At 45.2% G+C, this 26,773-nt stretch overlaps 1 protein-coding gene across 5 annotated transcripts in view; it reads right to left on the bottom strand.

The window, feature by feature from the left end:
* The window catches only part of MGLL (monoglyceride lipase), an 82,176-nt gene that overhangs the window by 12,738 nt on the left and 42,665 nt on the right, over positions 1 to 26,773 (bottom strand). For 4 of the 5 annotated variants that reach the window (XM_014516966.2, XM_025196825.1, XM_006017773.3 and 1 more), the window contains exons 4-5: positions 7,949 to 8,085; positions 5,124 to 5,234 (exon numbers count right to left, since the gene is read on the bottom strand). In XM_014516966.2, coding sequence (XP_014372452.2) covers positions 5,124 to 5,234; positions 7,949 to 8,085 — 248 coding nt within the window. The remainder of the gene's footprint in view (positions 1 to 5,123; positions 5,235 to 7,948; positions 8,086 to 26,773) is intronic. The other variant, XM_025196823.1, reaches the window with a different exon arrangement.

The following is a 26,773-nucleotide window of genomic DNA, read 5'->3' as shown; positions in this document are numbered from 1 at the left end:
TCAGTTACAGGAATGGGTGCAATGACATGAAATGCACTTGGCTGTCATCTCCTCGCAACATCGGGCCCCCTTCTCTGCGCTGCATTTCTTCCCATTGCAAATGGGATCAAGTTAAATTAAGAAGGGCCTCACTTAAGAACCCTGTTAAGGGAAAGCAGCTTTCACTCCTCCGTGGAGCTGATTGTGTTGTTGTTGCTGCCCTTTCCTGCCGTCACTCAGCTCTGATTTCAGGCTGCAGCACATAAGTGATATTCTGGGCAATTTACAGTAGTTGCCTAGGCTGCACTCTTTTTGATAAGCACATTCTCCTGGGAGCCTGAAAATAAACAACAGCAAAATGTGCATGCATTGACTAAGGAAATCTATTGCTCGCTTGTCTCCTGGGAATTAAACACAAAAGCATTCAGCAGCTTGAGCTCAAAAATGCTGGCAGAAAAAAAAAGAGTAACTTCTCTTCTTTCAATAGCATTTTACAATCCCCCCAGTGCTGGGGCTCTTCTCTGATCTTTGATACCTTGTCTTCTAATTAAGTGGTCACCACTTAGGAAAGAAGATAATATGTAATTGGCTTTTGCAGTCTCTTTTATTGCCCTATTTGTTTCCACCTTGCCCTTCAAGGTGAATTGTACCTAATACACCCTGCCTGTGTTTGTATGCACAGATTGTAATCACTTAGTAAGTGTTCTCTGATATTTCTGTATCACAGATGCTGTATGAAGGGAAATTATACTGCATTAAGGGATCAATACTAGGTTGAAATTAGAAACGTGGTCAATGATAGCTCATGGCAAATATCAAGGCATCCCCATACATGGGGAACATATTATTGGCAAATCATAAACTCTTTGCACTGATTACCCCACTGGCACTCACATTTCATGAGACAAATTCTATTCCACTGAGATCCCCAGAGTTATATCATGGATCTCCATGGCTGCACACATAAGCTTATATCTTCAAATAGGGTTACTAAACAGAGAGGGAGTTTTCTTTAGCCTTTGTTAATTTTAAGATTACAATGATTTGGGGCATCTGTCTTGAGACATTTTATGAGTGCTGATTAACATTACCGAATTTCTCAATTGTGGAATTCCAGTGAATGTGAAATGGACCATCTGCTCTCAGGGCTCTGGCACATCCCTCAAAACAGGTACAACAGTGAGCTGTCAGACCTCAGTGATTGCTTATTCAGGTGGAAACACCTTGGGACAACAGCCTAGCTAAAATCAGAAGTACTTTTTCCCCCAGGTTCTCAGGGGAAGAAGGCAGGGGGCTAGGGTCTAACGCATGTAAAACCCTCGGGTGAAGAACAAAAAAACCAAGGTGTTAGATGCTGGTCTTTAAAAACCAGAGATGCACACAGAAAGCTTTACTGCAGGAGACAGGAAGACACAGCCATGCTTCTGGGGGACAGAGGGCACTGCTTAATTGTGGAATCAGCTGTGGAAGAAGGACGTTAGGTGACACTGGGAGACTTTGGAAAGAGGCCGCGTATTGGAGAGGGGGAATCTGAACCTACCAGAAGACTCTCTGCTTGAAGAGCAGGGAAATGTGTACGGATGTGTCAATTATTTTTGTCTGTGTGTGCGCTTTTTTTGTGCCACAAAAGAGTAATTTGTTTTAGAATCCTGTGCAAAATCAACGGGAGTTATATTGCCAACGTGTGTTCCCGGACTCTGAAGACTTGAACCATACTTACACAGCACACCCACAAGCGTGGAGCTCAGGGGAAGGTCGTGTTTATTTTCAAGGAGTTAGTGCTGGTCCTAATGCACCCAAAGCAGTTGGGCCAAAGAGGCCCATTTCAGTCAGAGAGCCTGTCCCAGAAAGTCCAAGGGAAAAAACCAGGCTGCAGCCCATTTAGATCAAGGGCAGCTCAAGAGTTAGGGGCATGGCAGAGGACCTCTACCAAGACTAAGACAAACACACATCCTTATTATCAGTCCTGTTTTTTATTTTGAACCTATGAATATTTATACCCCCAAAGATCTCTATATAAATAATGTGAGAGTAAATCTAAGGTTTCCCTCATGTGAGCAGACACACGCTTCTTGTTCGTTAGGTTCTCCAACACCATGATGACCTAAACTCTTAGCATGAGCTTTGAAGATGTTCTCAAAGCTTCCTCATGTTTCTGGAGTTCTCTCCAGCTTTAGCACCCATTTTACACCAGTGTAACTTCGCTGACTTCAATGGAATTATTCCTGATTTTTCAACAGTGAGGGAAAAGAATCAGGCCCTATATATGGTGTTTAGATATGCACACAGAGGCATCATGCATGTGTGTGTGTACATACCCACAAATATTGCTGAAGCATAGATGTCACAGGACAGGCATCGTACAGTCACAGGAACCTGACACTAGCTTCGTAAAGATTGTCAGCTCTGTATGAAAAGCCACATTACCCTTCCTGTAGGCTGCATCAGTCAATACAGCTTATAGCTCAATCATTCTAAGAGCCAATGTCATTGCCATCGGAAAATATAACCTTTCATGTTACAAACCCATACTGAGAGGGTCAAAAGGTTTTAGTGTGGCTTCATTGATTTTGTGAGCGCTATGGTGACAGTCTGTGACACACTGGACTTTTAATTAAAGGTTGTGTTGTTAATGCCCTGGATATATCTGATAGCTGAGGAGTTTATCTCCTGACTGGTTTGAAACAGCAGCTGATGTAATGCAGATTCACCAGGAATGGTTGTCAGGCCAGTTACATTCAGATGGAGAAGATGCAATTGGACAGTCTGGGGATGAGATAAAAGAGAAGCAGTTGCTGCACCCATGCTCATCCTGGTGTGGGAACACTTTCAAATTCAATCCTTTTCCATGCCAAGGTCCAAAAGGGAGATCCCAGACTAGGATGGGAAGATATGTTTTCCCTTCAAGGGCTTGTCTACCCAGAAATCTGTGCGGTTTTTAGCTAAAAGTGAGATTCAACATTACTTTAGTTAATCTGATACAAAAGGCTACGTGGCTGCTGTTATGCCAATAAAAAGCTGGGTTCTCTGAATTTACTGAAAAGCGATTACAAACATGTTTAAGCTAATGGGAGAAAGGCCGCTCTTATACCAGAATAAGAATGTCTATGAAAAGTTTTGTCCCAGTTTAATTGATTTGGTGTCCTTCACTCCTTGGGGAGCTAGCAATAAATAGCTGGGTGATTTCACTCTCTCAATGCCAGGGACTTGCCAGGCACAGGATTAGATTAATGTGCATTCTTATGAGGAGTGCAGGGGTGGCCTGAACTCTCCCCGCCCCGGTTCTGCCTCACTGTCCTCTGCAGCCAGAAGGCTTCCAGACACTACCACTGGTGCAGTGCTCTTCTTCTAGCATGGTCAGTGAATGGATAAGCCATGAGCTACTAATTATCCTGCCAGCTAAGTAGTTTCTGTAACTTAAATGGCCACATGTCCATTGATAGCTAGAGCTACAGTGGTTAGCTTTTGGCACAAGTCTGGAGAGAGGTTCTCAAACTAGGTGTCTCTGAAGCCAGAGCAAAATAGTGTAACTGGTTGGCCCCCGTGCCCTTTCTCTCTCTCTCTGTATGTGGGAGACATTTCTAAGACAGCAGCAAGTGCAAGATCTGATCATCACAGGATATTACTCACTATTATCATGTTCCTGTTAGTCAACATTAGCTATGCCAAGTTAAACTCTTGTTTGGCTAGAAACCTCTGCTCCAAGAGGATGAACTGGAAGGTCCCTGCTCTGTCATCAAGGGACTCAGGAACTACAAGGCATAACAGCTCAAATGGGTAAAAGAGAGAATATTCCCTACTTGGGGAGAAGCATCAATGTATTTGGTGCGGACTCTCAGCCCTCCCCGAGCAGAACGCATCTCTATGTTACACCTAGAGTTTAGAGCCTGACCATACACAGTAACACAGTCCTGAGGGGAGCCAAATGCCCTCCTTGCTCACTAAATACACTGGAAGTTAAAAACACCTAGCATTGCTCAGGTCTCTTATTTTCCTTTGCATCTCTTCTGATCACGTATACACCTTCCCTTTCACTTGCTAATGAGTCCTTTAAGAGTCATCCAGCTCTGCATTTCTGATGGAGCTGCTATTCCCCCAGATGATCCTGATCTGCTGGTGATTACATGGCTTGGATCAGTTATCTGATTCAGCTGCAAAGGAAACAGGTGATTGCCCTTTGCCCTCATGGACTAGAAAAGCTCAGTAGCAAGCAGACAAAGCCCAGCAGTAGGATTACTTCTGGTGACTCTTTGGAAAGGGAGAGGAGCAAATCTTGAACAGATAGCCTGGAAGTTAACTGGGAATAAGGATCCAGACTGGGGAAATGACTCTAGGAAAAAAAATTAGTGGGCTAGTGCCCTGTGGGAAGGGGGCTCAGGAAAGGTGATAAACTCTTTATTTGATGTTTCTTTTGGGACTGTTGCTTAAATTTGCTGCCTGCACCTTGCCTGGGGGTGCCAGGTGAGGTGATGGAGCCTCCTTGATGGAAGACAGGCTGGATAAAGAGTGCTATAGAATAGTAACTTGGAAAAAAATAAAGTCTGTGCCTAATCCAGGACTGATAATCCTCTGTGGAGACTAGCCCTGTCCAGGCTCCCTAACTCCTTAACTAAAACTGCTGTGGTCAGGTGCTTTTCAGATGCACAGCTGGGGATGTGGTTAGGAGCCCTACCACAGAGATGGCTAAAGATCCCTTTGAGAAGTGCAAGGAGCAGTGAGGTTTTGACTTCGCTGTGTCCTGTCTAAAACCTGGATGCCCCAGAAAAGGGGCACAGAGAGAGTGAAGTCACCAGAGCACAGGGCCCAAGCGGAAGTGTGGCCCTCAACTAAGGAAGGAACCATCACAAGATGGTTGGTGATGTAGAAACCAGGCCTGTCCTGCTTCCATTCTTCTCTCCAGCACTAATTTTGAACTAAGGGGATAAAAGCTCTCCTTGGAAGGGACAAAATTAATTTCCTTTTTTGGATTAAAAGTATTTGTTTGGCAAAGGGGGTGGCTAGTGGAGGAAGGAGATAATGGCTGGTGCCCTGTGACAGAGAAGAGGGATCTCTGTAGGATGCCTGCAGTAACGTCGGTTTGTTGTCATGTTTATTTAAAATGTCTAGATCAACAGTAGAACAGTCTTTCTTTTTTCTTCCATTACCTTGATGGGTGTTGCTGCCTCAGGGCTTGCTACAACCAAAGGAGAAATTAAAACCATGCCCGAAAAGTCATTTGGCCTCTCACTTGCAGTTAGAATAGAGATGGCTCCACCCTGCAATAAAAAAAAAGCAAGAAGCATTGAGAGAGAGAGCATGATTCTTCTTTGTTTGTACAACGTCGATGGCCTACCAGGCACCCTAAAAATAGTTGGTGTGAGGTTGGGGGAAGAAGCCCCCTGTCCCAAGGAGCTTATAATGTGGCTGGAGAACTATGCTAACAAAGGAACATGAGCTGGAGTAACCCAAAAACAGATTGGGGTTAAGTTTCTTGTGTGTAATAGGGCCATACTTTCAGTAATGGAAGATACTATCTTATATACTGTTATGCACTACTAAACTTCAGGCATAAAAGCAATTTTGTGGAACACCACTGGATTTATTCACATGCGTTGGCAGGATCATGGTTCCAATGCATCCCTATGGTGAGGACTGAAAAATAAAGGTCTTCTGGCCACTCTGGGTGAGATTTGAGGGTTGAAATGAGGACTGGTTGGAGGTCCAGCCCACTGAAGGGGTGGCAATGACTGGGAGAGGATAACCCAGTGAGCAGAGAGGCTGGAGCTTTGCCTCCAGTCTCTCTGCATGATATTGTTGTCTCAAGGGTTATGAAGTGGTGTTGCTTCAGAAAGAAAGATGTGAAATATTGGTTAATTATAGGCCTGAATTACTGATGCACAAATGTTTGTGAGGTTTCCTCTCTCCCAGCTTTGCACTCAGTTGTTCATAGGCTTCAGGTCCTACAGCAACATATTCACATGTGGCTTCAAGTGCATTGTTGACAAGATGCGGACTGGCCCCTTCCCGTGTGAAAAGCGTAGTCATTCTGATGGGGAGGCAGCAGTGCTTGGCTCACTTGCTCAGTGAAGTTCACAGAGGATTAGTTGCCAAGGAAAATGCTTGGTGAAGGTCCATGCTACCAAAGAACCATTGGCTTGTTCCAAATGGAGCAGCGGCAAGAAGAATCTCAATGACCTTGGGAACTGGCTGCTTGTTCACTTTGCTCTGAGCCAATGTAACTCTTAAGCTGTGTGATATTTTATATCAGGACTCTTGTTTATCTGAATGTGGGGCTGAATACCAGAATGCCTTTTTAAATCTTCAGGGAAAAGATCTGTAAACTCAATAGGATCATTTCCTGGCTGAGTAAGCTGGATTTGCCCTATACTTTCAACATAAAATTGGCTCGCAAAAGGAACCACCCTTTTGTTTTCTGTCCCTTATCCTTGGTGCATTTTCCTGTAATTGTTCTTCACAATGGAGCTACAGTGCATGGCTATGTTTCATACATAATCCTCTCATAAGGTCATGGAGTGCTTTACCTCCTGCTTACTGGTTCAAATGTAACCCCAGTTCTTGAATGTAAGATGCTACTTGCTGGCAGCTGCTCAGGACTGGGAGAAATGAGTGAGTAGGACTCAGTCCAGTTCCCAGTAGGAAACTGGTGTCCATAAGGCAGCACTCTTCAACCATTTGTGTCTCAAAGCACCCCTTGATAGATTCAAGATACCCCTTGGAAAATGTCAGGTCTTAGTTTTTCACTTTTTTTTTTGACTACACAAAAGTAATAGAGTATCTGCTCTCTTGCAAAGAATGCTTTTAACACTATAGATTCCTATACTTGAAATCTCTGGGTTTATCTTGTGAATCATGTTTGCACATCTAATAATTGGGGCTGTGCGAGGCTTCGGGAGCCGATTCAATTTGGAGGAGATTCGGCCCATTTTGGGGACTGAATCTCTGAATCCAAATTGAATCAGGAGAGCAATTAAAAGCTCCAAATATATTTGAAGCATCTGAATTGATCTGGTGATTTGGCCACAGACTAAACAGGCAGCTGACAAGTCTGGGGCATGGGGGAGGGACAGATTGGGGCTGGGACAAGTTGCCCAGCTGGGGTGGGGGTGGTGGCATGGGACTTGGGGGAGGGGTGCAGATGCAGCAGTGTGGCAGTGCTTGGAGCAGGGGCTATGCACTGCTGCCATTTGCCAGCTGGTGTGGTGGGATGTGGGCACGGCAGCGCTGGGAGTAGGGGCTATGCCCTCCTGCCGCTTGCCCCCTTCTGCCCGGAGCGAGCTGCACCTCCATATCCCCCACCCCCGGACCGGCTGAGCAAGTGGCAGTAGTGGACAGCCCTTGCTCCAAGCGCTGCCGCCGCACATCGTGCACCCCTCCACCCCCCTCCCAAGTCCCCTGCCCCGGCTGGGCAGCTTGTCCCAGCCCCAATCTGTCCCTTCCCTTCTACCCCCCCCAACCCCAACAGACTTACCAGCTGGAGGCAGCTGTGTCAGCTGCCTCTTTAGTCTATGACCAAATTTCTGAAGCAGCACCAAATCTTTCATATCTGATTAGGCTAAATCGAATTGGGACACTGATTTGAATCTCCAAATCTAAATTACTGTCCTCCAAATCGGCCAAATCCGAAGTGAACACTTGCCACTTTGCACAGGCCTACTAACAATGCTATTATTGTATAGCACTTATGAGATCCTTTCACAGGTGCCATGGCACCCTGGTTGGGAAATGCTGCCATTAAGCAAACAAAACCACTCTTGCAAATGGCAGTAATTGCATTCTGATTCCAGGGGCAAGGACTGAGTGGTCCTATACACTGAAGCCCTCCAGGGTGGAAGAGCAGTGGCAAAAGAGTGAAGTAACTTGTTGCTTTGCTTTTTTTTTTTTTTTTTTGCACGGTAGCTTGGGTGACTCCTAACTCTGTGAATGAGCTGTAGCAAATTGTCCTGACCATCGTTAAGAAGGGTACACTTACCATGGAATGCCCCAGAATGAAAATGGGCAGATCAGGGTGTTCATTCTTCATGAGTTCAATGTGCTGCAAGCTGTCTCTGATGAAAATGTGGAAATCAGACACAACCATACGCTCCCCTTCGCTCTGCCCATGGCCAACTGCACAGGAAAAAAAAAGACACCATGGTTACATCGCAGTGAAGTAATAGAAACGTACCTGAGTGTCAGGTCGACTTCAGGTGCCTCAGCAAGTTGCAGGGACAGAATCATTGACCAAGTGCTCTTGTGCTGATGCATACATGCATTATAAGTGTGCTTTACATTGCATAATCTTGGGCTCTCAGAATTTCCCTTCCCAATTTCTGGTAATAGGGTGAGGGAATAAGTAGGAGTGTGCTATAGAAATAATAAGCACAACATACTAGACAAGAAAAGAAGCTCATAAGTGACTCAGTCCTTGCCTAAGAAGCCTTTGTCTGTTCTCCCCCCCCCCCCCCCCACCCGCTATCCAAAAACGACCCCCGAACATGCTTCCCAAAATGAGATGAGCCCCAAGCAAAGTTCAGATCTAGTCTCTTGCTCTTCCAAAGTTCAGTGAGTGAAAGGATCTGGTGGGTGTTTAGCCTCAGTAGCTGGAGTGAGGCCTTGGATTGCTGCAGTGAGGGGCGTAGCATAAAAACTTAGAGAAATAGAGGATTCTGGATACTGAATGAGATGGCTAGAATAGCCATAAACAGATGTTCTGTAAAACTTAGACCTAGGGTGCCATGACTCTGCTCTTCCTTCTTGTTCACATCTCTGTCATATAGTGTATGTTATCTCGGGATTCTTGATTTGCTGCTGCTGTGGGGAGGTGGGTTGGGGTAGTTGCCTTCAGTAATGGACAAAACTCAAATCTGTGACTGTAGGGTCACAAGTGAAACTAGCAGTCACAATGTTCACAAGTATGGGAGTTCCACCTAAAACAAGTGGTAACTTGCAGCATACAGCATCCTATTTTGACACTATTGAGCCACATACTAGATTTGCCTTGATTTGGATCAGTTTTTAGTTTCCTCCTGCTTTTTCCTGCCCCTCCCCCCCCCCCCCGAAGTAAACAAGTTACTATGGGAACAATGGCATTATTGGTAAGGGTGGAGTTAGTGACATCCACCAGCACAGCAGAAAGTCAATTTATAGCATGTAAAGTCTTGAAATGATTTATATGATTAGCATGACGACATACGTGGGGGGCACTATATAAATAGCATATCTTTCTTTCAAAAAAGAGCCACACTGTTCTTGCTCACTGTGGTTTGTCATTAAAGGACACTTGGAAGAAGCGTGGGGGAAAATAGCTCCATGTAACAGGCTGGTCATGTTCACCTGAACCTCCTCCAGCTCCGTGAATGGGTGATCCTGCTGGGAAATGTGAAGTGGAGCCTGCTGATGGAGAGGTGGAGGAGACTGAGAGAAACCCTGAGACATGCCAAGCTTGGAAAGGTGGTGTGATCAGAACTTACTTAATGTCTGTGCTTAAAATGAAAAGCCAGGCAGAGGGTGAGTTGATTTTGCATAGCTGTTGGAATGTGTGTGTAGGGCAGATTGTTCCATGTTCTTTTTCCAGACAAATGCATCTATAGCTCTACATATGGCTTCACTTCCACAAATGACTGATGATGGCTGTTGCTTCTTGTCACTGACACATGGAAGATCCTTTCTAGCTTTGGGATGGAAATAAGCTAAAAGCTCTGTCATCTACAAATGGGTCGATTAGCAAACACACTGCTGAATCCAGCATTCTCTGCCCTGTGCCCTGATATGGAAAAGCGTGTATTTAAATCCCATAGACAAAGCTGAAGGGTAAGCACTCGACTGGGTTAGGTCCTGGCCCCTTGGTGTTAGCCTCAGAAGCAAAAATGGTCCATCTTCTCTGTGTGAGTAATGCCCAAAAAAAGTGTCCTCTAATGGTATATGCATCATATAAAATAGGAATGTAATTTAAATGGTACTTCTAATCCAAACAAGCCGAAGTAGTTCACATTCACTAATGAATTCTGTCTCCTAACGCCTGAGTGGGGTAAAGCAAGATTACTGTGCCCATGCTATGGATAGGGTGAAAATCTGTGCATCTCCCCAGGTTGTGTGGTACAGACACTTCATGGAGGGCCCCTGACACCTTGTACCTTTATGCCCATGGGGCTAGTATGCCCCTCTTACGCTGCCTAAAATGACCTCTCGGGGGATTTTCCATTGTCATTCCACCTTACAAAGTTCTTGGTCTTTTAATTTGATTTTACTTGAGCAGTCAGACTGCTATTATCTCTTATCTTTTCTTCTCCACAAAATCAAACTGTGTTCCATATGTAATGAGTCCACTAGAAGTAGATTCACCCAACTGAAACCTGCCTGGAGCGAGGAGCCTTTTGTGGTGCATGAAAGGAACCGCGCAATCAAACATCAGTACAGAGGAGATGACTGAACTTTTTTCTTCAAACTTTAGTCCTTAAAAGAGTTTGTAAGAGTGAAAAGGCCAAATCCAGCCTTGCATACAACTGGGATGGATCTGGCTTCGTGGTTCTGCAATGCTAGTTGAATGAAAGTTGGTGCAGAAATTGAGGTAAAGGTGCAAGTGATGGAACCAAACAAGTGATAACAGAGCAAAATAACATGCTGTATCTCCTTGCATACCATCCCCCCACACCCCAAGAAATGTTCCTTCTTTTTTGGAAGGCAAAATATAGGAAAAAATCTTTTCCCAGAGTCGCAGCTGAGAGCTGGCTGACTGCAGCAGCCTGCTCTCCATCACTCAGCTCACTGGCTGCTAGATACAAAAGCTACAGTGTCAACTGCTCTGCCAAAAGCAACTGCCAACTTGGCAGTGGCTGTGAAAGGGTTAAAAATGGCCTCTGCCCCTGCTGCTTGCTGGCCTGGAGAGAAGCAGCAGCCACTACAGCACAGCATCTCTGCTTCTATTCCAGTGAAGAAAATAGACCTCCTGCTTAAGACATGCACCCTGGTTTTGGAAGACTGATTGTTTTGTTTTGTTTTTGTTGTTGTTTCTTTTTGGGGGGGGAGAAAGGGGTGCATGATATGTGAGTATCTATGATAAAAGCTAGCCAGGGAAAGGGTTCTCTGATGCAAGAAATGCCATTTTAGACTTAATGTAAGCTTAGAGCTGGTCAGCTAGATAAGACTTTCAAGATGCTCAGTGGAAGGTGCCTGCAAAGGGCCAACACTAATGCTTGTAGACCTTCTCTTTCATGTTTTATCTGTTCACTACTGCTATGCACATAAACTAATTTGTTCGCATCAACAAATGGACAGCTAGATGCATATGCAGTGGAGTATACAGCTGGAATATACATTCACATATGCATTTTTGGGCATGTATACTTTTTTTCTAAACAGGACAAACACTGGAAAGAAAGAGTAGGTGCTGGAGAACCACAGGGTCTAATCTTTCCTTCCTTAGCCCAGCCAAAGCATTGTTGCAAAATACCGTGTGTTTTACCTTAGAAGGGACTGACTAAAGATTGCAGGGTTTAAGACTGTGAAATTAGTCATTGTTTGCCACTTTTAATCTTAGTGTGTATATGTTCATTCCCATTGTCAGCACAGGACTGTTTCTTACTCAGCCCAAACCATAATTATCTTTTTAGCAACCAGAACAGTAATAGGAACTGATCACAAACTCAACCAAGTGTGAAGGAATGGCTTAGGTACATGACTCTTGGCCAAGTGGATGGCCCCTACATAGTCACGCAAGCATCCGGAGAGGGGAAGCCCTGTCTGCCCATGCTGGAAGGCAGGCTGGGCAGGGGAGAAGGATAAGGAGAGTGTGCTACCCTATTGGAGCAAGCATTTAAAAGCTCACCTGCCTCATGACTGATACTAGAACAGCTCTACATGCTCGAAGTACCTTTCCCCAGCTTCAACACCTTTCAGCATCATGGGACCTTGTCCTCAAACCAGGTTTCAAAGCCAACCCAGCCAAGTGCCTTCCAGTTGTCTTCACACTCATTAGAGGATTTTACACATCAGCAGGATTGCAGATGTGTGCCTGGCAAAAAGAGAGAGGTGAAATTCCACACCTCTAATAAAAGTGGCCTGGGTTGTGCAGCCGTATGTGGATGTGAGAGCCCAGGGAACCCCTCCAGCCCTGCACTGGAACCGCTGAGCAGACTCGCTGCCTGCAACAACAGCCGTGCTATGTGGGTCACCTGCTGCGGCCAGCCAAGTGCTGATTATTAACATACAGTACAGTGTGGTGCCTTCTTGCTGCAGCCGTGGGCACTCGGCACATCTGAACACCAGCCCTTAAATACAGTAAACTAGATCAGCAGAGTACTGGCAGCTGAGGGGATCTTGGCAACCATGTCTGCTCTCCACCAGTTTGGGGCCATTGCTGCACACAGCTGGGAGAGAGTGAAGGGTTGGAGGAGCACTTCTGCAGTGTTTGTCTAAGAGACTGTTCTGTCCCTCTCCAGGGTAAAGTAGGGGAAAGGCTGCCAGAGAGAGATGCCTTTTCAAGGGGCTTTCTGAAAGGCCACACATCTCAATCCACAAGTGGGACAGGCAAAAAGTTGGGACTGTTTATAGCTTGGGCTATGGCTACAACTTCTGGTGGCAAAGAAAAGCCACCACTGCCTTGCTTCTGCCAGCTCCACAGGGCTCCACTCCACAGCTGTCACCAGAGTGTGAAGCACGTCCTGGGAAGGCAGCAGCAGCCCCAAGATGAAAGCACAGAAGCATCTAATATATGTCTTCTGCCGGATGGTTGCAGAGGCCTTTCTTCCCCTGACAGGCGGGATGTGATGTAGCTCTGCTGGCAGACTGAGGGGTTCTGCTGACACGCAGGCTTTGAGTGAGGCATAGCTACATAATGATCTCAATTGTGCTAGTGTCAATCCACTGACTTCAGTGGAGCCGCTCCGGACCTCACGACACTGGCCATCTGAAGCTCTGGCCTATACTGTGCTCTTTATGCCTCCACCACCAACTTTACCACTAAAAACCCATGAAAGGGAGAAGCAGGATGTGAAAAAAAATTTCGTCTGGAGAGCATCCGAGATGCTGTACTTGAATTTAGATCCAAGCTTCCCCAAAATGTAGATATACTGATCTGGGAGTTTGGATCCAGCACAACCAAAGGCTGATTAATGACTAGAGCAAAGGATATTACCTCAGACCCCCCCCGAGCTCTGGAATTCTGCTTCCAGTACCATTGGCAGTAAAAACCAGTGAAAAGGCACAAGGGTGTTTTGGGTTTTAGGATACCGTTTACTGCTGGACTTCAATTCCACTTCAGGTACCCAGTTTTTATGAGACAAAGTGGAGGGCATAAATGAGGAAGGGGCAGGAAGAAAGCGGATATTCTACCATTCCAGACAATGCTTTTCCCTTCACTTGGACCTAAACATCTGGAAATAAAGAAATATTAACCGGAAACAGCACTTAGTTTTGGATCCAGGACTTTTTAAGGTAGTTAAAAGTGAGAACTCTGTCACTGCTGCAAAGTCAATTAACCTACCTACCCACAGAGCTTCACCTATACAGCAGAATCCATACATAAGGGATGCTTATTAATTATGTCACAGGAGGTTTTAGCAAGGCAGACATTTGACTCAATGCAGCAGCAGCTAATTTAATAAGCTGGAGCATGGATGGGAACCTCTTTCAATTCCCACCAGAGCCATTTGGAGGCTAGAAAAGGAGTTTTTACTGCCTTAGCAGTAGCTGTGCCAGTGCAGCAGCAGGTAGCAGTACATTAGAGGCGCTGCCATGGCCCTGAGCAGCAGTGAAAAGGGGGGAGTTTCATTACAGCTCAAACAAAGCTCTACTCCTGCTGCTCTGTTACCTCCCTGCCCCTCTGATCAGCAAGCTCATAGGAACGGCAGAGGACAGAATTGTCTTATGAAGTAACTTTTTAAAAATAAATATTCCTAAAAGCCTTTGGGGACATAATTGAACTTTTTAGCTACTCTCAGGGAGGTGCTTTATCTCTCCAGATGTTGCCCACAATCTTCCACCTCGTCTGCAGCCTTCAACTACTTGAAGGGGGGTTGGAAAGAGGATGGAGCTAAACTGTTCTCAGCGGTGACAGATGGCAGAACAAGGAGCAACGGTCTCAAGTTGCAGCAAGGGAAGTTGAGGTTTGATATTAGGAAGTATTTTCTCACCAGGAGAGTAGTAAAACACTGGAGCAGGTTACCCAGAGAGGTTGTTAAATCTCCATCCTTGGAGGTTTTTAAGACCTGGCTAGACAAAGTTTTGGTTGGGATGATCTAGCTGGGGACAGTCCTGCTTTGAGCAGGGAGTTGGACTAGATGTGACCTCCTGAGATCCCTTCCAACCCTCATTTTCTATGACTCTGTGATCTGGAAGCAGGTAGTGGGTCTCTACTCACTGCGGCAATAGATCATTGCTGTCGATATTTACATCTCCCTGTCAGCTTCTCAGTTGATTACTGGCCCCCCTTGCCCCTGCGCAAACACCAGCACCATCATTTGACACAAGCTCAAGGAAACCACATCCTATGCTGCAATTGCAGGGTTCAGTGGGGGCTGTGCTAAGCGGAGAGACAGTTTCCCACTGTCTGTGGCTCAGGCTGACCAGAAGCACTGGGTGTCAAACTAATGAGAGGAGAGAGGATTGCACTTGTGAGAAGTCTGGATGTCTCTTTTCTGAGTGCTAGGCCCACACAGGTGGATCTGATTTCCCTGTCTCTCTCTCAAGTACAAATGACATGCAAAAGTCTCTATCAGCTGAGAGCACCCACTGTGTTAGGTGCTGTACTCATGTGATAGCCTCTGCCCCAAAGAGATTGCAATCCGGCTGCTACTGAAGTGACTTAGTTTATGGACACTGGTTCACAATCATGTGGCTCAACAGCCAAACTCAATGGGCAGGGACCATATTGGCCTTATGTCCCAGAGCATTAACATTTACGTTTAAGATTCTTTCAGTGCTGTAGCACCAGCACAGCTGTAGAGAAGCCATAAAATCTCTAGTATTGTCCTCAGTTAACCCAGGCCCCCTACAACCAAGCTCATCTCTTCTCTGCATCTTGCCGTCATCCACCACTCACTAATTGCATGCCTTCTCTCCTCATCCTCTGTGCAAAACACGAAACCTTCAGCCCCTACCACGTGGTGCACTTAAAACTGGCAGCTCTCCAGCTGCTCAGAGCACTGCATTTGTGTCAGTGTGCACAGCACATATTTTTAACTAATGGTTATGTTTTAACTGTGTAGCATTGGATCATCGTTAATGGAAGTGGAAATAGCTTGTGATTAGTGGGTTTTGTATTGGAAGTCACTGGTGTAGTGTTAATTAGATGGCATAATGTGGAACTATGATGATGTGGGATTTTTTTCCCAATTATTGATTTCTGTATTTAAGACTTAGAGGGCAAACTCCTTGGGCCATGCACTGCCTTAGTACAGCCTTTAGGCTAGGAAGGAGGGCTCCATGTACCACAGCAATAGGGATAATGATTATAATCTGTGATCAGCATTAAGACTGTGCATTCTGTGCAGAGGAGGAGAAAGGAGGAAGTGTGTAGATGGAGGATGTGGGCGAGATTATATAGGGAAGACAATGGTGTCTGTAAGTTGCAAGGGTTGCATGAGGACTTGGTAACTTTCAGCCTTTTCTTTAAGGTTTAATGGAAAAAAACAAGTGAACTAGTAAACGCTTGCAATTATGCCAGAACAATTCACTACTCAACAGAATACGCTTGTTCTACCGTGAATCGAGTACGTATTTCTTTATGAAGTGAGCAAAGCTCATTAATTAAACATACTGGATTTCAAAGCTCCTGATGTTGCTGAATTGTTTGTTTAACAAGCAGCTCTCATCTAAACCGCTATTCAGACACAAACCACTGAAGCAGCAGGAAGGAACATCAAAGCAGGACAACCAACATCTGGAAAAGTCAAGAGGCTGCTCCTTATCCTTCACAACATGCACAGCAAATATTCCGCTCGCAGAACAAACACGCACAGGAAGCACCGCAGACTTCGTCAGAAAGCAGCGTGCTCCCCAAATAAACTTCTGCACGCTGGGAACACTCTTTAGCAACATTCAAAAGAGCAACCTGTTCTCTATCCACCTTCCCTCAGCCTCTCAAATGGATCCCTTACATGCCATCCATCGGAGCCTGAGCAAGACACCACCATTACAACAGCACCCGAGCACTTCACCCTTTTTCATAGTCCTCGCAGGATCCCCACTGTACGTGCAGATGAGAAACCGAGACACAGCAGGATCAAGAATGGGATTTTTAGAAAGAGCCTAAATGATTCAGGCACTAATCTTACTGAAGGCCAAATGGACTTGGGGACCTACTGCTGTTAGGCACTTGTCTGACCTTTGGCAAGCTGCTGAGGATGACATTTGCTCAAGGGAAGCAAATGTCCAGCTAGCACCCTAACCACTGGAACATACTTCCTTATTTTTTCAGTGCCCTAGACAATCTAGTTCTGAAATGTCTCCACACACTTGAAGTGTACTATATCCTCTTGCATCTGCATGGAAAGTACTGGGTACAGACTGCCTGTCAGAAATGCAGCAAGCATATTGTGTTCTTGTATAGTAAGAAGATGGGCATGTTATAAGACCATAAATATGGTATCCACCTCCTCTTCTGTTGTGGTACGCACAGGATATCCTGCCAGCAGAGAGCACCAGACAGATCCCTTCCAGCCCTTACGGTTCAGGTGTGTCTTATTCCAAACATGAGCGCTGTGTACAAGGGCTGGGTTTTTTGCTACTGGTGTTTTCGCCCCTCCCCCCACCAATTAGGCGGATCCATTTTCTTTCAGTATTCACAGGATATTTTTTCTTTGCCTGCCCCTCTCTCTCTCTCTCTCTCTCTCTCTCTCTCTCTCTCTCTCTCTCACATGCAGCGTACTGAGCGCCTTCTCCTCCCACATCAGACTCCAATTTGCAGCGCCAGGGTATTTTTAGAACAGCACACACACAATGTTGTTTGTTGTCTTGGTGAAGAAGAAGAAAAAACGGGAAACAGGCAATTTTCTAGACTAAAATTATTTGCCTAATTGCTGGGGATTAGAAAACTGCTCCTCTTGCGAAGCCATTTACAGTCTTGTGCTCTAAGATGACAGACAAAATGAGCTTTCACCTATTTAGAACTGTCCATAAATCAATCCAGCAAGGTAAACTGTAGGTCCCTGTTCTTGGCAATGTTAAAGACCACTTGTACTCTAACATGAGTAGGCTCTACTTGATTTCCTCCTTCCTAGATTTGGTTTCGAAAGGTCTTAAAAGATCTCTGTGGGGGAGGGAGGATTGGATGATATTGATACTTCAAAGTGAGCACGTTGCAAAGGAACTGTGCAGCAAACCAGTTAACTTGCAAGCAATCTATTTGCAGTCAACTGGAAATAAAAATGAAACAAACTTCCACAATGCATTATAACGCAGCACTATAAAGAACACCAACTACTTTTAGCAAGGCCATGCCCATTTAAGTCCTCATTTTGGTCCTGCTTTGTTAGCCTTTCACTACAAAATCTGTGCACTGATGCTGAATGGCTTGTGAGAAATAAGATTGTGTGTGAAAGATGGGAGGATGGAGTGGATTCTTTTTTTTGCAGAGGACAGCAAACAATGACTGCTGTCTGATGTCCCATCTCTTTTCTCAGCTCCTCTGCAATACAATCCCTCTCGGGCTAGGACATGACCCCCATTCCCTTCAATAATATTATGGCAGAAGGCTAACTGGAATGGACTGCCCTTGTCAGGTAACGGAGCAGCAGTCCTAAGGTGATATCAGAAGTAAACAGTTGTCATGTTCCACCCCAGAACATCTGCATTTCTTTGGTGGGTGAAGAGTTTGCTCTCCAATCTCTTGTGCGTCAGGGTGAGAATCGCTATATAACCATTATGCTGTTAACAATGCAAACCGCTTGACATCTCTAAGGGCTATATATTCAAGTAGCAAGTTGTTCTGCCAAAATCCCAGCAAGAGCCTTATCCTTCAATGCACCCCTGCAAACTGGAGAGCGTATCTTCTTTGCCTGCACCAGAGAAGAGGTGACATTGAGCTTGTCTCCAAAGTTTTGTGAACACTAGGATGAGACAGGACTGAGATCCACTCTTAGTGATACACATGCAAATCCAGAGAAACTCCCTTGACTGCTCTAGGATTATTTCAGTTTCACATTGGCACAACCAATGTGTCCTTTAGGCTGCAGATCTTTTTTAAACGGCGTGGGGCCTCTTTAAACTGATCCCCCAAATGCATAAACTAAGAGTCCATTAATGGCTGCAACTGTTTCACACTCACTGGGAGAGGAGATGACATATCTGTGGCAGCCAACAAAACCTTCCCTGCTATTTTTAATTTAGAAAGTTTGACAGAAAACTACCTGGGGAGTGAAGGTTGTAAGGTGGGGGAACGTGCACAATGGCTGGGGTTTTTTTGTTGCTTTAAAAAAAAAGAATGGAGGAAAAAGAAGCCCACCTGCATTAACTTGTTGGTCAAGCTCCAAGTTAACATGGTTTAAAAATGGTTGAGATACTTAAGCAAAATGCCAGGATTTCCTGAGAAAAGCCAGAGCTGTAGTGAAGCTGTGCACGCTCCTTCATGTTCACCGCCCATTTATTTCTCAGGCATTGTTGGCGCGTGGATCTGCTTTCCAACACGCACATGCTATTAAGTCCTAAATGACAGCTTGTTTAACTAGAAAACATTTCCATTTTTCCTCAACAAAAGCCATTCATTTCTTGCTCTTCTGTTTGCTTAACGACTGTTCCATTCACCCTGTCGGAGGGTTTGGTACAACCCATTTGATTGTTCTTCTTCGAATAAAATAAAGCTGCAAGTTAATGATCCACCTTTTGATCTTCAAGAGGGGAAACTAGCACGGCATGCTGTATAGCCCTCTACATCTGAGTTATATGGCAAAACCTTGTATGATTATTTATCCTGATAAAACAATTTGTTGTGTAGGGACTGGGGGAGACAGCATTGATTCTTCTCTATGCAAACTTTGAACAGGCATCATGAGGAGATAGAAGGCAGGACAAAGTCACGTTTAATGACTTATTCCATGTGGTCTTCTATGTTTGGTACTCCCTCCCCGTGTCCATGTGTCAGGGGTCTCCTTTCAAGCTGTCTTCAAAACGTTCTCCTTCCCTGAAGACCACCCAACACGAATCCCTAGTAATTCAAATAAAGCTGTCGCTCACCCACACAGTTTATTTTTGAAAAGCCAATACGCTCTCCTACAGGATGAGGGCTCCCAATATATTCTGTTTAGCCTGCAAGTCTCTTGGGGCTGGAGCATGTCTTTTTGTACAAGGCGCCCTTGGTTCCTGTCTAAATAAATAATCATGCCGTTTTAATCAGAAACATGCTGCAGGGCCTTGCAATGCGTATGATAAATTCACCTGCCCTAAGGTCGTTGGTCAAGCAACATTTTTAAACTTCTGCCTGACTGTCCACTATGCTGCAGCTTGTGTTCTCAGTCGTGGTCGTGGGAAGTGGGTACAGACTAGGACAAGGGGGAATATTGCCATTTTGAAAACAGAAGTGTGTTATAACTGCTTTGCGTGAGTTTGTTGAAAACATAGGTGAAAGGAAGCTGTACTATTTAGAGCAACAGCTGGAAACATCCTGCTCTCACCACATGCCTGCTTAAGAGAACCTCATGACAGAAAATAGCTCAACTCAACATGGTTAAACTGTCTTCCAGGGTGATTTGATGCTACTGTTTCATGTACTGTCTAGCTCAGTGATTTTTAACCAGGGTGCGGCACAGTATTAGCACTTTTAAATGTGCAAACCTATACACGCTTTACAAGATACACCCAGCAATTTCAAATAGGAATCCTTAGCATCAAAAATATTTCTTCCCTGTTGTGGTTCTTTGTAACAGAAGAATTGCTGTATAATTGTTCCATAGTCAAAAAAGTGAGTGCAGGCGAAGACCTGGCATTTTCTGAGGGGTGCCTTGAGGTTAAGAACAGCTTTTGCTAATTCTTTTTCGTTTGAGCTGTCTTTCCTGTAATTCCTCATTTACCTTGATCACTAACCGTTGGGCTTAAACAGCCAGATTATTGACTCTCTGTACTGTATCCCTTGTTTAAAACCACAGTTAGGTGGTATATGTATGTAAGCAGTGAATAATACCTGACAAAACCCCACGGCTTCTAGTGTACCATAAACCCCCTCATCTATGGCTACCAAGCTGTAGTACAACTGCGTATTGTTTCTCAGCACCCCAGAGATGGACAGCAAGATAGCGAACCAGTCACCTGCACCCTCCAAAGCAGCGTAGAAATGCGGCCCTGGTGTGCTTTATTCCACCCTTGGCAAAGCCACAGCAATCCCAATAATGTGAATGCTTCAGTCAGTGCAACTTAAAAAGCCTTCACTTAGAGCTGCCTTCCTCCCCTCCCCCTCTCAGCTGTACCGAACATAAACTTGGCACAGTTGAGGATCAAACCCTCTGTTCCTTAGTATTATACAAGCTGCCAGGCCTTTCCAGCACTGCCCTTTTATTCAGTTCCAGCTAGACGTGCAGTTTGAAGACTGTCAGTTTTAAGGGATCTGGGCTCATACCATTAGTCTTTGTATCCTTTACAATTCAGCAATTTTTTTTTTCCCAGGCTGAACAAGGATTTTCAAATTGCAGACTGCTGCCAAACGCTGAATAAATCACAGTGTTGGGGATGCTGTTGGCATAACAGCTTATTCCTATGAATTGAATCCGCAGATAGTATCTTTCGAGAAATTAACACCTTGGTGTCCTGTCTGACATGCTGAAAAAACGCTGATCTCTTTGTCGCTAGCCTGACATGCTGAAAAAACTCACCCTCTGTGGCCCATTGGTTGATATTTGCCATGGGTAAAAAAAATAAGGCAGGGAAATGTTGAAGCAAACAAGCAGCCCCCCAAGCCCTCAGTCCCCCAAGCATCGACTTAAACCAAACTTGAGTAGCTAGTACTTGGTTTGCAAACAAGCCGTGTTTGCAAAATCAACAGAGTGCACAAGCTGGGTGGGCATGCATGCAAATCATCAACTGCACATCTAACTAATCCTTTGTATATGCAATGACTCAATTCAGGCGCATAATCCTGCCAACTACATGCAGACAAAAGCCATGTCCGGATATGCAGGCACGTGCAGTTTGTGGCACCGCAAATCTTTTTGCAATGCCACAAGCTGCACACCCAGAATGTTAAAACGTGCCCCACACTGCAAATTTGCAGTGCAGGGGCAAAATTTGCTACCATGATTTCCCAGTAGCAAAAAAAAAAGTGGCGTGGCAAAGTTATAATAACGTGCGCTGGAAAAAATGGAGGCTCAGATCTCCAGGAAGACACTCTTGCTGCTGGCCAGAACATCTCTACTATTTCATTTGAGCTGGGAGAAGCAGGGAAAGGGCAGTTTGGCCACAGCTGGATAATTTGCCCCTCACCAAAGTGCATATGCAGGGGCATGCACTGCAGCACAAAGTAGTGGCACAAATTTGCGCCGCTACTATTTGTGCCATTGCAAGTACATGCCCCTGCACATCTAGATGTGGCCAAAGTGTGCAGTTGCTTATGCATTTTCACAGGCCCTTGGATTCTTCTGAACTCAGACGCTGAGAATTTCTGTAGAGTTCACCTCAGAACATAAGGAAAGCTCTAACTTTTTACTGTGATTCTTGGCTCCCCCTCTAGGAGTTTGAGTCCCATTGATCCTAGGCTGTAAACTGTTCTTGGCAGAGACTGTATCTTCTTCCAAGATTTTGTAAAAAGTCCATCACCTCAACAGTTTTATGTGCTTAGCACTAAAAGCTTTTCATCTGCATGTCTCAGAGCGCTTACGAAGGTGGGATCAGTCTCACTTCCTCATTTTACAGCTGGAGGAAGCAAGAGGCAGCAAGAAGCAGCATTTTTGCCCAAAGTTATAAAGTTAATCTATGACACAGCTGAGCAAGGAATACACATTCCCCAAACCACTAGCAGTGTGCTCGCTCTCTCCTATGACATAACGGTAACCACTCAATCTGAGCCATATGATTTGACTGCCGGTCTTGCAACCAGCCCATATGGCCCTGATAGCACTAGCCTGCTCACATGCAAGGAACTCAATACCAAGGGCCCGATCCAAAGCCCAGGGAAGTCAAAGGGAGTTTTTCCACTGACTATAGTGCACTTTAGACAAGGGTCCAGTTGTACAACTGGAAGGTCTGGAGGACTGGTGCCAAGACGAGGGGTTTGAGCTCTGGGTCGTTTGACTGACTCTGGCTCAGCCCTGCACTAATCAAATAACATTGCCATGTGATGGCTGCTGTGAAATGACTTGTAGATGTCACATCTCAAATCTTGGCAAACAGGTTTCTATATCCAGAAAAAACAGCACCCTCCAAGCCAAATGGACTGGGAGGTTTCATTATGGGAACAGTGTAATTCTTCAGAGGCATGTATCATGTCTGGCCACTGGGTGAATGAATCTCAGACTCACAGAGAAGCAGAGCTAGAAGGGACATCCAGAGCTCATCCAGACCAACACTCTGCCTGAGGCAGGATCAAACATAACTACTTTGGCCATCCCACTTTGTTTCATAACAGTGGGGCATACGTAAGGCTGGTGAGAACGTTGCTGGGAGCTGGTATGTTGCTAGACAGCGTGCCAGATGCTAACCAGATGCTTCACGCAACTCCACTAATGGACTCCGATGAAGCTGTTCATCTTGCCAAAGGCTCTAAATTACCATGATTGGATTAAAAAATATTCTGAAATTGCTCCCTGAAACTGCCAAAGGGACTTTGTAAACAAGCCTAACCTGGTTTCTCAAAGCTGCCTGTCTCTCTGTCAGCTGGGATAAAGGAGTTTTTCTGCTCTTTACAAATACAAAAAGTCTTTATAATAAAAAACTAGGCTTTACAAAACCCCTGGGTGAAATCTGGGTCCCACTGAAATCGCCCTCAGTGGGTCAGGATATTACCTGGTATGTATAAACAGAGAGCAGTATTCATACATACAAATAAAATTCAACAGCAATTAAACTTGAATACAGATCCTGCAGCTTCCCCTGGTGACCTTTGGCAGTTTTAAGGGGCTACATGCGTTTGTTCTATTTTCTGGTTTCACTAGTGGCCAGGGTTTCCCAGCAGGACTCTGAAGCTGTTGCTATCGGCAGTCCCTCAGTTGGAAGATAATCTCTACCACAGCACATTGATGGGTCTTGAGGTGATTTAACAGTCCAATCCTTAAACTAAGGATTCATCTGCAGAAGTTGCAGATCTTTTCACAGGGGAGAGTAGGTTGTAGGCTGGGACATATGACTTATGAGGCTGGGGCACATGACTTACGAGGATAGTCTGAGGGAACTGGCTTATTTTGTCTGCAGAAAAGAAGACGACAGGGGGGATTTGATAGCAATCTTTAAGTACCTGAAGGGTGGCTACAAAGAGGATGGAGCTGGACTGTTTTCAGTGGTGACAGATGACAAAACGAGGAGCAATGGTCTCAAGCGGCAGCAAAGGAGGTTTAGGTTGGATATTAGTAAAAACGTTTTCACTAGGAGGGGGGTGAAGCACTGGAACGGGTTACCTAGAGAGGTGGTGCAATCTCCATCCTTGGAGGTTTTTAAGGCCCAGCTCAACAAAGCCCTGGCTGGGATGATCTAGTTGGGGACAGTCCTGCTCTGAGCAGGGGTTGGACTAAATGTGACCTCCTGAGGTCCCTTCCAACCCTCCTTTTCTATGATCCTATGACTCCTCTCCTTTTATTTTCTCCACTCCCTTCTCTGCTTCAAGGCAAGATGCCTTACCTTGAAACAAGCTGCCACCTGGTTTAGGTTGCAGCACCATTGGAGTTGGTTAGCACCCTCCCAGCTCTTGATGTCAGCATCCATTTTCTTGAGGTATGCCTTTAGTATGTCCTTGTAGTGTTTTCTCTGGTTGCTGCAAGATCTCATTGCCAAGCAGCAATCTCACGACTAACACAGAGCACCTTCTGCAACCCCTACTAGGGCTGAGCAGTCCTGTACAGTACAGGCAGTGCTCTTCCCTATGAAAGGCGCTTGGGGTGCAGAGTATTACTTGATGGGTGTAAGTGGAGGCAGATACAGACTCTTGGGGCCATGATCAGGTTCCTGCCAAGCTCCTTAGGCAGTGCAGCTACTGTAGAACCCTGCTCACAAGAACTGTAATATTACAACCCAGCCCACCGTAGCAGAGCAAGGCCTAGAGATGACTGCAAGGATATGCTACCTTTTAATTTCAAGAGCATATGGGGTCATCATGTAGGTTTATTCTGGTTCGGGCTATTAGTCAAGTATATCCAGCTTCCTGCAATATCCAGAGACCTGGAGGAAAGTAAGACGTTTTCTCTCATGCCCCCACTGAATGTGCTTTCTCTTTTCTACATTTATAGCCCACTAACTATATTGAGAGTCACCCCTGGCCCCTTGTTTCATGCTTTAGGACAAGGGTGGCCCATGTGTGGAACACGTGGCACAGGTAGCCTCAATATATGGCATGCAGCAAATCAGGGAGGGAACAAGCTGTACAGTCACGGGTATGGCAGGAACAAACAGCAGAGCAGGGGATTGGGCAAAGGAATGGGATCAGTGGCACTCAGGGAGGGTGTGAAGCTAATTTGTGGCATGCCTGCTGCTTTAGGACTGGTTAGATGGAGAGAGAGGATAAAGAAGAATGGCCCATCTCCAATGTACAAGTGAAATGGCTGCAGAGTAAGATGGATGGGCTAATCTGTTCTTTCTTTGGTTTGCATAAGAAAAGAGTAACTCTGGTTCTCAGATACTAGGACTTTACTGTTCTAGCAATGAGAACAACTTTTGTCTCAAGCCACTTAGGACTGTACCATACTGCAGCCTACCTATACCAGGTGTTATGGAGATTGGTATTTGGGCTCAGATGCTTAGACCTCTGTGCACCCAAATCCATATGTGCTTAGGGCCATATTCTGCTGCATGTCTGCATGGGCTGTGGCAGTGTGGATAAGGGAAGGGGCTGCCCTACCAGGCACAACTGCAATTCCTTTCCTCACTGGAGAGCTGGGACTGCTCTGTATTTATTCTGGAGTGGACACCTGAAGCTGCAGAGGGAGAAGGCAGGACTCTAGGGCAGCTGCCTGGGACTCTGAGACCCAGTTCAAGCCACTTCTCTGCCACAGACTTTCTGTGCGACTTCAGGCAAGCCAGTTAGTCTAAGCAATCATAACATACTTATGAAAGACAGTAGGTATTGGGGCCACTTCATGTAACGGTGATGAAGAGTCTCACTGAGTAACCAGAGCATAGGGCAGGGCACAGGCTCCTTTTGCACAGCAAGCAGCTCAGAGGGCTGCTCTGGATAAGGATGTCTGTACCTCTGGGTTACTCAAGGTCATGTCTATGATGTATGCCCTCACCTTTCATCACAGCAATGAAAACCAGAAGCAGACACTCAAGTTCATCCAAGGGGTAATCAAACATGTTGGGGTACAAGGAAAATAGGAGAAAATGGCCTATGGGTTTACCAGAGGTGAAGCATGCTGAAGTAACCCGGTATCTTCCTTTGGCAAGACAACTGATCTCTAGATAAGATCTATGGTCTTTCCTTTATCTCTCAGTAAAGAATGTGACATTGAGTCATATGGAAAGTCATAAATTAAGCTTGAGAAGATGGGGACTGGTATAGGAAGGGAGATGAGAAACTGAGGGCTAGAGGTTGGGGGACACCAGGCAGTGTTGAAAGGGGAAGTCTGGGCTGGAGATGTTACTAGCAGAGTTCAAGGTCAGTATTCAGTATTTTCATTCATTACCTTGGGACAAAAAGGGAGAACGGAGTAATGAAATCTGCTGAAAGCATAATGTTAGAAAGCAGTGTCAATGCAGAGGAGGGCTGGAATATCAGATAAGAAGGACATGAATGATCTTCAAGGCTAGAAACCTAATAGAAAAGGGATGACATTCAGTAGCCCACAGTCATGCAGTTATTAGTGACTAACAACAAGGATTTTTGCTGTATTCTTGAGGGGGAGCTTTCTCAGTTTGAATGCAAGGAAGAGAGAGTGTTGATCATGGAATGATTAAGAGCCACCAGTGTGATTAGCTTGTTTAAGGGGTAAATGCAAACCTTGGCCTCAGCAGGTGAGGTATTTCTTGCAGGGGCAGGGAAGTATTAATGTTATTGAACAAGGCATTGAGAGAGCCTCAATTGGGTTAGTGTGCGTGGTTCTGGTCCCCTGTGCTCAGGAAACATGAATCCAAACTAGCACAGGTAGAGAGGAGGAGTGCCAGGATAAACTGGGAGAAGCAATCTCACGTAAAGACTCTGAAGGAGGTTGACTTGTTTAGTGGAGCAGGACAAAACTGAAAGGAGAGATGATTGCTCTGAATCAAATGCATCAGGAAGGTAAATACTCAAGCTCAAGGAGAGTGTTGGCACAGGAACAAATAGGCATAAACTGTCCATGAATAAATGTAGCTTTGAAATTAAAAGGAGGTGTCTGGTTACCAGATCTGTGAGGTTCTGGAGCTGCCTTCCACGAGGTGTTGTGGTCACAGAAAACTGAAGATAGAGCTGGATCAGTTTATGAAAGAATGGCATCACATGGCATGGCCGTTTGAAAGCAAGACACTGGACTCAATGGACCCAGGATCCCATACTGTCCTATATTCCTGGGTCGTTATATTGAGTATAAAAAAAAATAAATGCCATTTCTATTTGACTTTCAGTAGTAAACAAGCAAGAGGAAAGATGCTACCAGTCGAAGTCAGATACTATAACATGTACTTTGCTACCCTTGCCACTAACACCACTCAAAATTAGGAAGGATGGAGGCATTTACGTGTGGTTATGGAAGAGAAAAACTTCACTTTGGTTCACTGG

The sequence above is a fragment of the Alligator sinensis genome, unplaced genomic scaffold (assembly GCF_000455745.1).
Source record: "Alligator sinensis unplaced genomic scaffold, ASM45574v1 scaffold839_1, whole genome shotgun sequence".
In the NCBI taxonomy this organism is placed as follows: domain Eukaryota; kingdom Metazoa; phylum Chordata; order Crocodylia; family Alligatoridae; genus Alligator; species Alligator sinensis.
Note: the sequence above shows the minus strand (reverse complement) of the source record. Positions and strands in the feature narration are given on the sequence as shown.